The 13,082-nt window shown below is 36.2% G+C and overlaps 1 protein-coding gene across 5 annotated transcripts in view; it reads left to right on the top strand.

The window, feature by feature from the left end:
* Positions 1–8,519, top strand: part of Ctnna2 (catenin alpha 2) — a 1,018,271-nt gene extending 1,009,752 nt beyond the window's left edge. For all 5 annotated transcript variants that reach the window (XM_052174030.1, XM_052174029.1, XM_052174028.1 and 2 more), the window contains one exon: positions 8,232–8,519. In XM_052174030.1, coding sequence (XP_052029990.1) covers positions 8,232–8,519 — 288 coding nt within the window. The remainder of the gene's footprint in view (positions 1–8,231) is intronic.
* The last annotated feature ends 4,563 nt before the right edge of the window (positions 8,520–13,082 follow it).

Genomic DNA, 13,082 nt, shown 5'->3' with positions numbered 1-13,082 from the left:
GATGAAGAAAGTCAAGGAAAGGTGGGAAAATTCCTAGATGCCTCTGGCATAATTGGTCCTAATTTTCCAAGAGGTAACACATCTGAAGTGTATCAGGAATCCCTTGTTGGGGTTGAGCAGAAATTATTCGGCCTTTACTGTTAGGGAAAAAAAGATGGCTTTAAGCCATATTTAGAAAATTTGTTGACTGTAATTAAGCCTTCATGGGAGTCCCCAAGGTTTACTTACCTATAATTGAAAAAATGCAAATGAAGACAGTTAATCAGTGAACTGGCCAACTATGAAGCACTACTACCTACCTAAATGAATTAAAAATCCAAGACACAAATAGGTCCAGTGGAGAGTTACCTGGGAACCAAACTGTAAATTTCTCAGCAAGGCTTTGGAGATGTTTTTCTTAGCCAGTCTGAGGCTGAAGTGTCTTTCTGTTAAGATCTTTGCCAATTTAATCTTCAGCCATTGCATACAGATTTTCTCAGGACTGGCTTACAGTGTTGGTAGAGCACCAGCTGCCTCTCAGGCAGAAGTCATGGAACCCCAGAGAAGAAAATAACAGGCTTCTTGTGCTCCTTTCTATCGTATTTGATCCCCTACTAAAAAGGAAAACATTTGTCAAACGAGACTAAGGTATCAAAGAGGGCAAACAAACATGCTCAAATGTTATCTGATTATTCCATAAGTGATAACTATTTAAGAGTATGGTGCATATTATAAGATATGTTGTACTTATATGTAAACAGCAATAAACCAAGTATGTGTATTTTTACCTCAGACACAATGCTTGTTAATATATGTTGCTAGATTTTATCTTATTTAAAAATAGTTCCCTATAATACTTGCACTTCTGTTAATACATATGTCTTCTTGTTAACTATTTCATTAATTGGCAACTCATAATAAAATGCCATTACTAAGAAGTGCACAAACTGTTCCTAAATATTAGTCATTGGAACAAAAAGAGGAGTGTGATGTCATTTACATAAAATGTGTTTGTCATGGTCTGATGGATAATAGTGAAATCAAATGTATTTAAGCTCATGTACATTTAGACCTAATATAGGAGATTATTTATGTATACTGTAAATGGTACCAACTATCTTTGACAACTCAGTCAAAATGTCAACTCTTGGAGAATGGAATTAAATACATTCCCTCTCTCTTTGTATAATCAGTGCTAAGAGATAAGTACTGAGATTGATGGGGAATGTCTGCCTTGAACACTTGAGGGATGAGTGCTAAATTGCTAACTGTTATTTACAACTCTCTTAAACAGAAGAAACCTGGTTTTGATAACTCTATCTAATTATTAATATCAGAGGAGGTGATTGGAAAGAGCATCAAAATGATAATGTGCCACAACAGACATGTAATTTTCCAATTATGCAAGTATAAAAACATCCTGATATTGCTCAATTGGGGGAAAAAGGGATACACCTAAACCTTTCCACCATCTTTGTCTAAGTTATTTATTGCTTCTGACTTGCTAGAAATTTTTTTTAAAGGTATTGATATAAACTCTAGAAAAGAGGAGGCAGATATTTCAAGGTGTTTTAGATGTATTATGGTTTCTAGGGAGATCAAATACCTCTTCAAAGATCATGGATTTTAGTTTTTGAACATGAAATGTTCTTCTCAGCAGGTAATAGACCCTGTTGCTTTAGGTCTTTAGGTTTTCCATTTATTAAGAGCAAAGCTTACTTCTCGCAAAATCTTCCCAAGCCATTGAGCAATGTGTGACATTTTTGTGGGTGTAGGGTAAGTAATAGTTTAGATATAACTAAAGGGAAACTGTAGTTTGCTGAAAGCATCGGCCTTATTACAATTATTTTCAATTTTTTCTGTCATAGTTTCTTTCCCCAAAAATATGTAGGCTAGTGCCTCTAAAACTACTTCCTACTCAGCGTTAAAGATATCACATTAAGCCACTCAGAAATCTTGCAAGTGACTAAAATGGACTTCTTCCATATATGGAGAACCTATTTCTAGTTTTATATTCACAGTTATTAGCTTGGAGTTGAAATAATGAAAATAGAATAGTTTCAGCCTTGACATGAATGAGCACTTTTTCTTAGGCTGCTGAAGCTTCCATTGTCCATAAGCATAATCCTTTGTATTTATATTCCCAAAACATGTTCTAAATGGACTTGGCTGATTTCATTTTTGTCATTTGTCCACTATTTCCATGATATTCCCATTCCCATTATTTTTGATTTAAAACGGTTTACATTTCCATGGTATATATATATACATGACATTCTGAAACATTGAGCTTTGGTACACTTCAGACCAGTGAGCTCTCTACTCCTTTTAAATTCTTTACTTTTAGACATTGTTCTTTTTATTTTTTATTTCTTAGAGAAAATTGTGGATCATAAACAGTTTTTGTTTTATTGTTCCCTGGCTTCAGCAAGCACCCCGTTGTTATGGATAGCTAATTCCTTCATGATTCCCTAGTCAAACAAAGTCATTGTCTATTCAAATAGGCTCTTTCTTGATAATATTATGTCTTCGATTATTAAGAAGATACTGATTTTTATCTTAAAAGTCTCATGCTGAGAATTTTTAAGTAAATACATTGGAATTTTGGATATGTGGAAAGAAAAACGGATTTAGTAGTTTATTTTGCATTCTTTCATTTTGCTTTGTAAAAACACTAAATAAGAGAACATAAAGGACAGTCACAAATGAGTATATATGAATACACATACACACACATATATATATATATATATATACATTAGAAAGAATTATTATAAATTAGGTAGTATTTCATATATAGCTCCCAAAGTTTCACCCAGCATTTATAATCATCCCTAAGATAGCACCAGCTAGATGAAACACACACCTCCATCTCAATTAGCTAGTAATTAAACTCAACTCTGTAACATTTCAACTTTTTTTTCATTCTCAGTTTTCCTACAAACACCAATATAAAGCCAGGGGTATAGGAATTTGCTGCTTGTTCCCTGTTAAAGAGTTCAGGAGTCATGACACTTTTCCTTGTGCTATCCCTCCCATTATGACTCCCAGTAAGTCTTCTACTTCCATGGTTCCTTGAGTATCTGGCAGCCTGCTAAGGCACTCCTCATACAAAATTAAGCATTTTAGAGTGTGTGTTATCTTTTCTGTATTTTCCACTATATCTTAGTCTGCTTCTATTCATGTCTATATAATTGACACTTAGGATAACTGATTGATATAACATAGAAGAAACATCTGCATGGTAAAACGTGAGTGAACAAATGGAGGAAGAGCATGCAGAGGGAAAAAGAGATTTCAGCATTGATTTCAAGAGGGTTAGTGAGTTGGGCATGTTGTTGAAATTGTGCATGTTCAGTGCAAGCTCAGCATTAGAGAAACAGTTTACCAGTAGAGACTTTAGGAGTCTCCTGGTAGGTAACTGATTTCAAGCACAGATCATGGTGTTTACTGCTTTAAAGTCATAAGGCAATAGACAGTAGGACGGATATCAATGATGGGAAGAATTACATTCAGGAAAGCCTTCCATTAATTCAAAACACAAAAAAGGAGAGTTACTAGGCAGACTATCCCTATGTGACTTTGTGATGGAAGTTGTATGGGACTAAGAAGAGTGGAAACAGTGGTGGAGGGGGTTGGAGGAAAATAGGACAGAAAATTGCCTCAGATACAGCATAGCTCACTCACCCTTATTTGCCGTCATGGACTGTAATAGAACAAGATGTGGGGAAACATCTGTTGCCTTTTTTTAAAATAGTACTTTGATATTTTGAAAGATTAGTGACAGAATTAGGAGAATTCTAATTTCTATGGCTAGGGACAACTGACACAGTATGGAAGAATGTGAATATAGTCCAGCCCTGATAGTCTTGTGGAGGGAGGGAGGGTTGGTCAGTTTGAGCAAGAACCATAGTGTATGTTCTCAAGTCAGGCTTCCTGAATTCAAACCCTGGCTATGGAATTAAAGTGGGTTGTGTGTAAATCATGTGTCATACATACATGGCAAGTTACATGGCTACTCTCAGGGATGATTGTCCATCTAAATTAAAGTGGTCATGCGGTCTGATTTGATAAATATAAGTTTACATTTTTAAAATTAGCTTTTCAAAATGAAGTTTCTCTTAGACTAGATACAAAGATCATCAAGAACAGAAGTGTCTTTTAGGAAAAACTGGACTTTGTACTAGAAAGAAATGGCCATGTTGAACATTTGAGGCATGCTGGTGATGATATTAGTTTTTGAATCCATTTTAGAGGAACTGAGCTCAAGGCTTAGAACACTAATTATAATAGAGATCCACTTGAAGTTCTAGCCAGTAGTTAGATCTGGGTAGTAAGTTTACATAGGTTGCCTTGCAGCTTCTGCTGCCCTGAGTGTTGACTCCACGACTGCAAGACAGCTGTATGTTGAGTTACTGGGAACAGTTAAACATTGGGTAAGGGATATCACAAGCTCAAAATGTCTACACAGAAAAAGATTCAGACTTTTAAAAAAAGATGAAAATATAGAGAGCTGGTGAGATGGAGACTGTCATAAACTTTGTGATGGTGCTTCCAGAACATTGCAGGTTTCCAGTCCAGGTAGGGTGAATAGAAGCAGAGACTTTTTAATTCATAGGTAACAGTTGATAAACAAGACCCCAGAGTTTCTGTAGTGCTCCCAGGGAGTAATGCTGTTCATGGGCTTTCAAACCTTGCCAAAAGTTACAGTTGGCTTTAAACCCTAAGTGACAGTTTCCTCACCTATGCAACAATCATCGCTACTTGAGAAATCTTGGAAATTGAATCACATAATTCAATTAACATGACTAAGGCAATGGCACGCACCTCTACATAAGTGTCCAATTAATGTCAGTTATTATTATTAGAACTTCACTTACATATGTTAATTTACTCATCTTATTTGGAAATGCCACTGCTAGAGTAAGACATCAGAAAATAGAAAGCAATTATGTTAAATAGCTGTCCTTAAACCTTGCTAAAAGAAATCATATTGCATGTCTTTACTCTTTCTAATGTCTTTTGGGGATTAAAATTTTAGTTAAAACTTTTCAGCTAGAATTCACTTTGGAACTTCTATAAACATAAATAAAAACCATTTATTCAAAATGAAAAGAGAAAAAACCTATGGTAAAAAATAGCCAAGTCATTGAAGTGATTCTAGAGCATACAACAGACTTTTGGAATTCAACTTTTTTAAGTCACAATTTTTATTCAATTTTTGATTCAGATTATTATATTTGTGTAATTTTGTTCAGGGTTACTTGTCTAGGTGTCTCTCCCAATATTTCCCTTAGCAGGTGGTTTAGGCAAAACAGCCGGGTTTATATATCAGAGCCTTCACATTCTCAACAATATATGAGGTTTTCTCACAGGACTTCTGTGTCAGGCTGGGAAACAAAATGGGTTTTGAAGAAGAGGCAGGCTCTCTTCTAGCTTTGCTACAGAATTAGATACCAGCTATCTAGACATGGGTTCTATGGCAGAAATCTCCAAACTACTTGCATCTTTTTATTCAGATCTATTCTATTCCCTAGAACTCATTCTTCAAGAGCCATTTGATATTATAGTAGACATATCATGTCTCAGTACTAATTCTATCATAACCCCACAAAGCAATATTATTACTAGCATATAACTTCACTTTCTAGTTTACCCAGAGCACAGAATAGAAGTAACTAACTTTATAAATATGTACCACTCACTCTTAAAACCTGAAAACTTGATGTGGAAATGATCGTAGTTCCCATTGAGGGCCATGGGAGAATGATCTTTCAGCTCACACAGTAATCATGACAGATGAATTCTAATTGGCCCAACATATTGCTGTCTTCTCTCTACCCACTAGAGGGATAATGGAAAAATGTGGAATTCACTCAGATGTGAAATCTGGGGGGAACTGGTAAAATGTGTTGATTGTCCTCTTTGGGTTTCATTAGTCTAGTTGTCACCAAATTTTGGCATATTTATCATAATTGCATAGGACACTTATGAAAATGGAAGGGTTTTAATTTGTATTTTTAGATTTACTTATTTATTTTTTTTAATAAAGCTTTGCATTGGGGCTATAAAGGGACATTTTCTAGGTGATCCAGACATGGCAATTCAAAAGCCGTAGATTGAGAAACACTAAAGTAATTCATGTTTAGCTTCTTTCCAATATTAACATTAAATACTCTATAATTTGGCCATGAAAGTTAGCTTTAGAAACCTATGTAGCATAAACTAAGCAGCATCAATTGGGCCATTATTTGGATATATATTTTTGTATAGACTAATAGAGATGCTAAAGTGAAATACTAAATGGATCATTCTACTTGTTTACATTGAGTCATACAGCAATGCATTATACCTCTGTTGATCCATGGCTCAGAGCCACAAACTTCTCTTTTCTATGTTATTGAATAGTAAATATCTTACTGATATTTTTCATGGCAAAGCATCAATTTGTTAGTATTATAAGAGATTCAGCTATACAAAGTATATATTTTTTCAGTGATTAGATCAAGCTTTTAGATGAAGGAATAATTTTGCTCATTTGGTTGTAATTATTTTTAAACTAGTGTTAAACCCTTTTTAAAAAGAAATCTTTTATGAAGAATCTTTACCAAAAAGCTGTTAGAGGAAGAGCAGTTAAGAGGCAATGATACAACTTTCAATGTCCAGATACTATGTGGAGGGGAATTCTGATTATAAGAGATGGCATGAAGCAACATGGATGCAGTCACATGGAAGGTTGGAGCCACTGGGCTTATAGTATCTGTTCTTAAAGCTATCGCTGATCATTAAACCTTACATAGTTCTGTGCTTCAAGAAGCCGTAGTTTAGACACAGGTGTTATACAAGTAGCACATAACAAAGGCAGACACGCAGAGGAGGTTCCTTAGTTTTGTTCTTAAACTGTAAGATAGCTTTCTGTATTTCCCACTGCCAACAACTGATGGATTATCCACCATGCTCAAACATGTCTGAAGCTAGAGTAAGACTTCTAGTCCAATGATTTTTTTCTTTCATTAGCTTACCTGTATTGCTGAAAGAAACTCTTGGAAATGTAGTTTTTCTACCATCTATGGTTCATTCCTGATACTAGCAGAGTAGAAACAGATATTTAATGGCCCAGGAAACATTATGGGCCACACAGCCCAGCCAATAGTAGAAATTAGGTAATGCTGAATTTTCTGGTCCTGTGATGGGATTCAAATCCTATTATTATACATTGTTTATTCTGACAGAAGTCTCTGTAGATCAGGCTGGTCTCCTTTTGTGGTTGTTTGCTTTGTTGTGTTTTGGATACATTCTCATTTATGTAGTTGTCCCTAACCTAGAACTGGCTATGTAAACCAGGCAAGACTTTAACTCTCAGAGTTCCACCTACCAGGTTCTGCCTGGCCCTAACTCTTGATCCTCCGAACCCCTGCAATGTTTTAAAGTTACCCTATTCAATAGATGGCAGTATGAACCAACAGATCAGTTTTTTAGAATGCCATAATTTAAAACTGGACCACTTCTTTCATCATAAAGGGACTGTAATGATTATACCTACATAGTGTTTTAAAGAATAAAGTATAGAAGTGTTTGAGAAATTCTTGGAATGCTGTTTGGAGTGTAGTACATAGGAAATCATTGAATAACACAGGACATGTAGTCTTGCTGAACACTGTTGCACCCTCAAACCCATGCCACAATAACTGATATTTTCACAGGAGGTATATGTATTACATAGAAATTCTGAAATGTAGACTTCCAGGTCAATAAGTAAAATTTATGTGTGGACTGGGGACTTCATTTCTACCAGTCCTGAGTTCAGGAAATAGAAATAACCTGTAATAATCCTTCTGTAGGTAGGGGCATGAACCTGAAATGTAATCTTCTGTGAAATCTTTTAAAAAGTATTCAAAGTTTGGCAAGTACTTTCCAAACACTTTAGTAATTGATGCAGTTGTGAATGAGTCTAATAATATATGTTACCCATGGGGATACATACATGCTAAGAATAGAGCTTCTCTTGGTGGTATTGGGATTTTAGACAAGCTATGTACTACAGAAGAACCTGATTTTGCTTATTTTGTGAGCAAGGGTAGGAGAAGGCACATGGCTGTCTTACAAAATGCTGACTTTTTCTTGTGATTGTTTGCTCCTGTGTGGCAACACTAGCAGAAGCACAACACTGCTTGATGTGTAAAATTATGCCTGTGTCCTGTGACTTTGAGACCTTCACTAACCCATTGTCTCTTACTTTTCTCCTGTTCTAGCTGGACAGTGCTACATCACTCATCCAGGCAGCCAAAAACCTGATGAATGCTGTTGTCCTCACGGTGAAAGCATCTTATGTAGCCTCAACCAAATACCAGAAGGTTTATGGAACAGCAGCTGTCAACTCTCCGGTTGTGTCTTGGAAGATGAAGGCTCCTGAAAAGAAGCCCCTTGTGAAGAGAGAAAAGCCTGAAGAATTCCAGACACGAGTTCGACGGGGATCTCAAAAGAAACACATTTCCCCAGTGCAGGCTTTAAGTGAATTCAAGGCAATGGATTCCTTCTAAGACAATAGGCTTCAAACAAGAAAGTTCTTTCTTTCTCCCTCCTCCCCCTTTCTTTTTCATTTTGATTCCATTTTTGTAAACATACCTGCTGACTTGTATGCCTCTGGCATGGGGAAATTAAGAGAACAGTGTCTGTTTGCATGTTATATGAGATCAATGCTACTGGTCCATCGGTAGCCTCGGAGGGGACAGGTGATGATTTCTGTCCTGAGGTGGCACAGAGCTGTCCTTTGCAAAAAAATTCTCTTAAAGTTGGGCAAAGAGTTCACACTGCAATGTTCACGGGAGTGGGGGGGATGGGGAAAATAAACTTAACTCTACAAAAGCAAACTCTAATGCATGCAAGAATCATTAGGTTGGCAGGTATATTCATAAGTGAAAAACCTGGAAGTGTAATGGTAGAACATAAAACCTGTACTGCTTCTGTTTCGGTGCAAAAAAAAAAAAAATGTACTTGCCAATACACTGAAGTGTGTGGCCCAAAAATTGAGCAATTTAATCTCAATGTCATGTAGCCATGCTATCATGTGGATTCTTAACTGAGGAGAAACTAACTCACCCCGTCTCAAATGTTTCTTTAATCTGCATTCTGTTCTTTCTTCCTGGTAGTGCCATTACTAGTGTTCCTCTTATTTTCTCCCCTCTGCTGAAGATAATAAACATTTCTTGAGACACATGGATCCTTCTGCGGACCCTGACAACACAAAGTGGAGCTCAACTGTCCTTCCTTCTATCCCTCTCTTTCTTTCTAAACTTGAACTCTGACTTTGCTAGACATAGAAGGCTCAGTGGTGGAATGTTAGCGCAATGGAGATTGACAGTATGTGAAGGTTTAGAGGCAAATGCATAGGTGTGTAGATGGGAGTGCTGGTATCTAATATACCATTGTATTCACTGACACAAAATAAACACATTTAATCTTGACACCTGGATAGTGCTTTTTCTCTGCATGCATGGGTAATATAAGATCAGAAGTATCCTTAAATCTTGATTTAAAACTTCTTGTTTGGTTTTGCAAATCAGTCCTAAAAACTATGTATTCTCATAGTCATTTTTTTCAGAAAAGGTATTTTGTAAATTTTTTCATTTGTTTTGTTTTACTTTCAAACAGAATCTGAGATGAGAATGCTTGTATTTACTTTTCTGGGCCAATCCTGGTTCCCTGGTCTAAAATTTTAAACCATGAAATTTAAGATTTAAAGTTAAGATTGTACTAATTTCAAAATATTTATTCACTTTGTTTGTTTTCCTCTTTAAATCAGAAAAACAAGGCATCAATCAGATCATGAAAGAGATTCCAAATGTCATTCATCTTTGGACTAAGGAGTGGGGAAAAGCACCCAGTTACTCAAATGAATAATTGAAGCTCCTCTTCCACTGGAGTGGCATCTACAAGTCACCACTACCTGCTGCCAGCAGATGCTGGGCAGAACATATTTCTCGATGACAAAATAATCCTATGGGCTTCACATGCATATAAGCTGTGTTATCTTATTTGCCTGATCCTAGATGGAACAGATAGGAAAGTATTAGAAGGAAAGAAAGTACACTCCAAATCCTTATTTTGAAATGGTGTTGCTAATATCCGGCTGGCTAGCACTTAGAACACCACTGACACCAGAATGAAGGGAACAGTATAAAAGCTGTAGAATGATTTTCAGCACTAATCACTAAATATGATAGACCTGCCTCTTTAATTTGCATAAGCATTCAGAAATATTACAACTTATCCAAATTTCAAGCAATGTTATAGGCTGAGTGCAGTACTCAGCAACTATGCTTAGAGACCTTCCCTCTGTGCTTGACTGACAGTAGTAACAAGCATGCCACTTGTCTATTGACCAGAATAATAGTGACAACACATTCTTAGGAACAGTGACTCTATTCTGAGAAATCCTACCTCCTCAGAAACAATAGCTCAAGCATTCTTTTCAGGAACAATTTCTTAAAACTATCACAAATACCATTTTGTCCTTTTCTGAAGCTTTCAAAGATGACGGACATTTCTTTACATTCCTTCTCTCAAGAATGGAAGGAAGCAGAGATAGTCATGGATTAGAAGTCGGAGATAAAATTATCAGTCTGGTGTTGATGACTAGGTATAGAATCAAGAAAATGTTTGTATTCTTGAACGAGCATTGTTCCAAAGCTCCTGAGTGACACATAATTACTACTGTTAAAATTCTTAGTTTATATGCCATTCTAGTTTTTAATGTAGCAGAAAGTATTCTTCAGAATAGTCAATACACTTAAAACACTCAGAAGCTTTCTGGAAATTTTTGAATATAAATAAAGAGCAGGTATCTAAAGAACATGTAAAGAATATCTTGGACCTTGCCCTATACTATGCTGCTTAGATACTTTGCTATATATGAGCCTTGGTTATATATGTGTTCTGAAAATCAGTCCTCAATTTTGTTTACATCTGAAGGTATTTCTCAAATCTGCATAGTCCTTGCTTGTTGTTCATATTCATCAAAATTTATCTGGTCTGTCCTTGCCATGATTGTTCTTGTAAAGAGAATGGTGACTTTGCAAACCTAAAGGTATTTTGCTGAGAACACCACAGCAATGAAAGAGCTGCTGGTTTCCTAACACCAAGACCATTGCTGTAACAGGTAATGGAAAGAAGTATATAGCTCAAAGTATTATACCTAAATTATAAAATCAATACAGTAGCAAATAAATAAATACGTACATAAATAAATAATTACATAAATACATAAATAAATACTACAGGTTAGGAATATAGACATCAGGACATACTGAAACACAAGCTTTGTGGAGGTTGGTGAAAGAGGTAGAAGCAACTACAATGTAAATACTCTTGAATGCTTTCTAATTATGTATTTCTCTACAGGTATAGGTGATTTATTGCAGGTACACACAGAGGTCAAAACTCCCTGAAATTAGCAGGTGATTATGGTCTGCACACGCACACACGCACAGACACACACACACACACACACACACACACACTTTTCTAAAATGGAATGTTAAGTATTAGAGGGTGGTCACTTTTGATTTAATCCAGCTAGAAGATACCCACCTAATTAAATTCAGTATCACAGGAAAGTTTGAAGCATTTTTCAGACTGCTCTTTGGTGACAGTATAGTCAGTAGGAGTGTCATGCAATCCCTGCTTCCACAACCAAGGAAAGAACAAGGTGAAACTTTTGCCCAATGTTGGTTGACGTTTTGTCCTTTTGACAGTGTCCTTTGCCTTACAGAAACTTTGTAGTTTTATGAAGTCCCATTTGTCAATTCTTGATCTTAGAGTGTAAGCTATTGGTGTTCTATTCAGGAACTTTTGCCCTGTGCCCATGTCCTCAAGGGTTTTCCCCAGTTTCTTTTCTATTAGTTTCAGTGTGTCAGGTTTTATATGGAGGTCCTTGATCCATTTGGAGTTGAACTTAGTACAAGGAGATAAGAATGGATCAATTCGCATTCTTCTGCATGCTGACCTCCAGTTGAACCAGCACCGTCTTCCTGAGGACCCTGTTATTCCACTCCTGGGCATATACCCAGAGGATTCTTCAGCATGCAATAAGGACACATGCTCCACTATGTTCATAGCAGCCCTATTTGTAGTAGCCAGAAGCTGGAAAGAACCCAGGTATCCTTCAACGGAGGAATGGATAAAAAATGTGGTATATTTACACAATGGAGTACTATTCAGCCATTAGAAACAATGAATTCATGAAATTCTTAGACAAATGGATGGAGCTGGAGAACATCATACTAAGTGAGGTAACCCAACCTCAAAAGATCAATCATGGTATGCACTCACTAATAAGTGGATATTAGCCTAGAAATTTTGAATACCCAAGACATAATCCACATATTAAATGATGTCCAAAAAGAATGGAGGAGTGGCCCCTGGTTCTGGAAAGACTCAGTGCAAGAGTATAGGGGAATTCCAGAACAGGGAAGCGGGAAGGGGTAGATGGAGGAACAGGTGGAGGGAAGAGGGCTTATGGGACTTGCGGGGAGTGGGGACCCAGAAAAGGGGAAATCATTTGAAATATAAATAAAAAAATATATCAATAAAAAAGAAAAAAAAAGAAGAGGCATCTCAAATCAAGAGATTTGCAGCCCCAGGGGGTAGGGTGGTCTGGCTTAATGGGTTGGAATGAGGTGGAGGGTTGGGACATCCTCTTGGAAACAGGGCAGTAGGAATGTGTTGAACTATCAAAGGGTAGACTGGGAGGGGGATAATGACTGAACTTTAAAAAAAATATTAATGATAATTTAAAAAATTAAAGAAAGTAATCTTGATAAAATGAACATAAAAAGTCAAAATTTTAATATGTAAACATGAAAGAGTAATCTCTAGTTGTGAATCCTTATATTAAAAGGCAAAATTATAAACAAACTTCAATTTAGATTCAGAGACCATTAAATAATAATAAAATAATCCCAATTCTACGGAAAACAAAGTGTGATGTGCGATTTGAAATTTAAATAAAACAAATATCTAATTAAAAAATATATAAAAAAGAAAAAGTACTTTCAAAACTTTCATGTGCTACGTAATGATCAGATAATTATGCATTGTTTCTG

This window comes from Apodemus sylvaticus, chromosome 2 (assembly GCF_947179515.1).
Source record: "Apodemus sylvaticus chromosome 2, mApoSyl1.1, whole genome shotgun sequence".
NCBI classification, from domain to species: domain Eukaryota; kingdom Metazoa; phylum Chordata; class Mammalia; order Rodentia; family Muridae; genus Apodemus; species Apodemus sylvaticus.
This window is presented reverse-complemented; position numbering and strand designations above follow the sequence as displayed.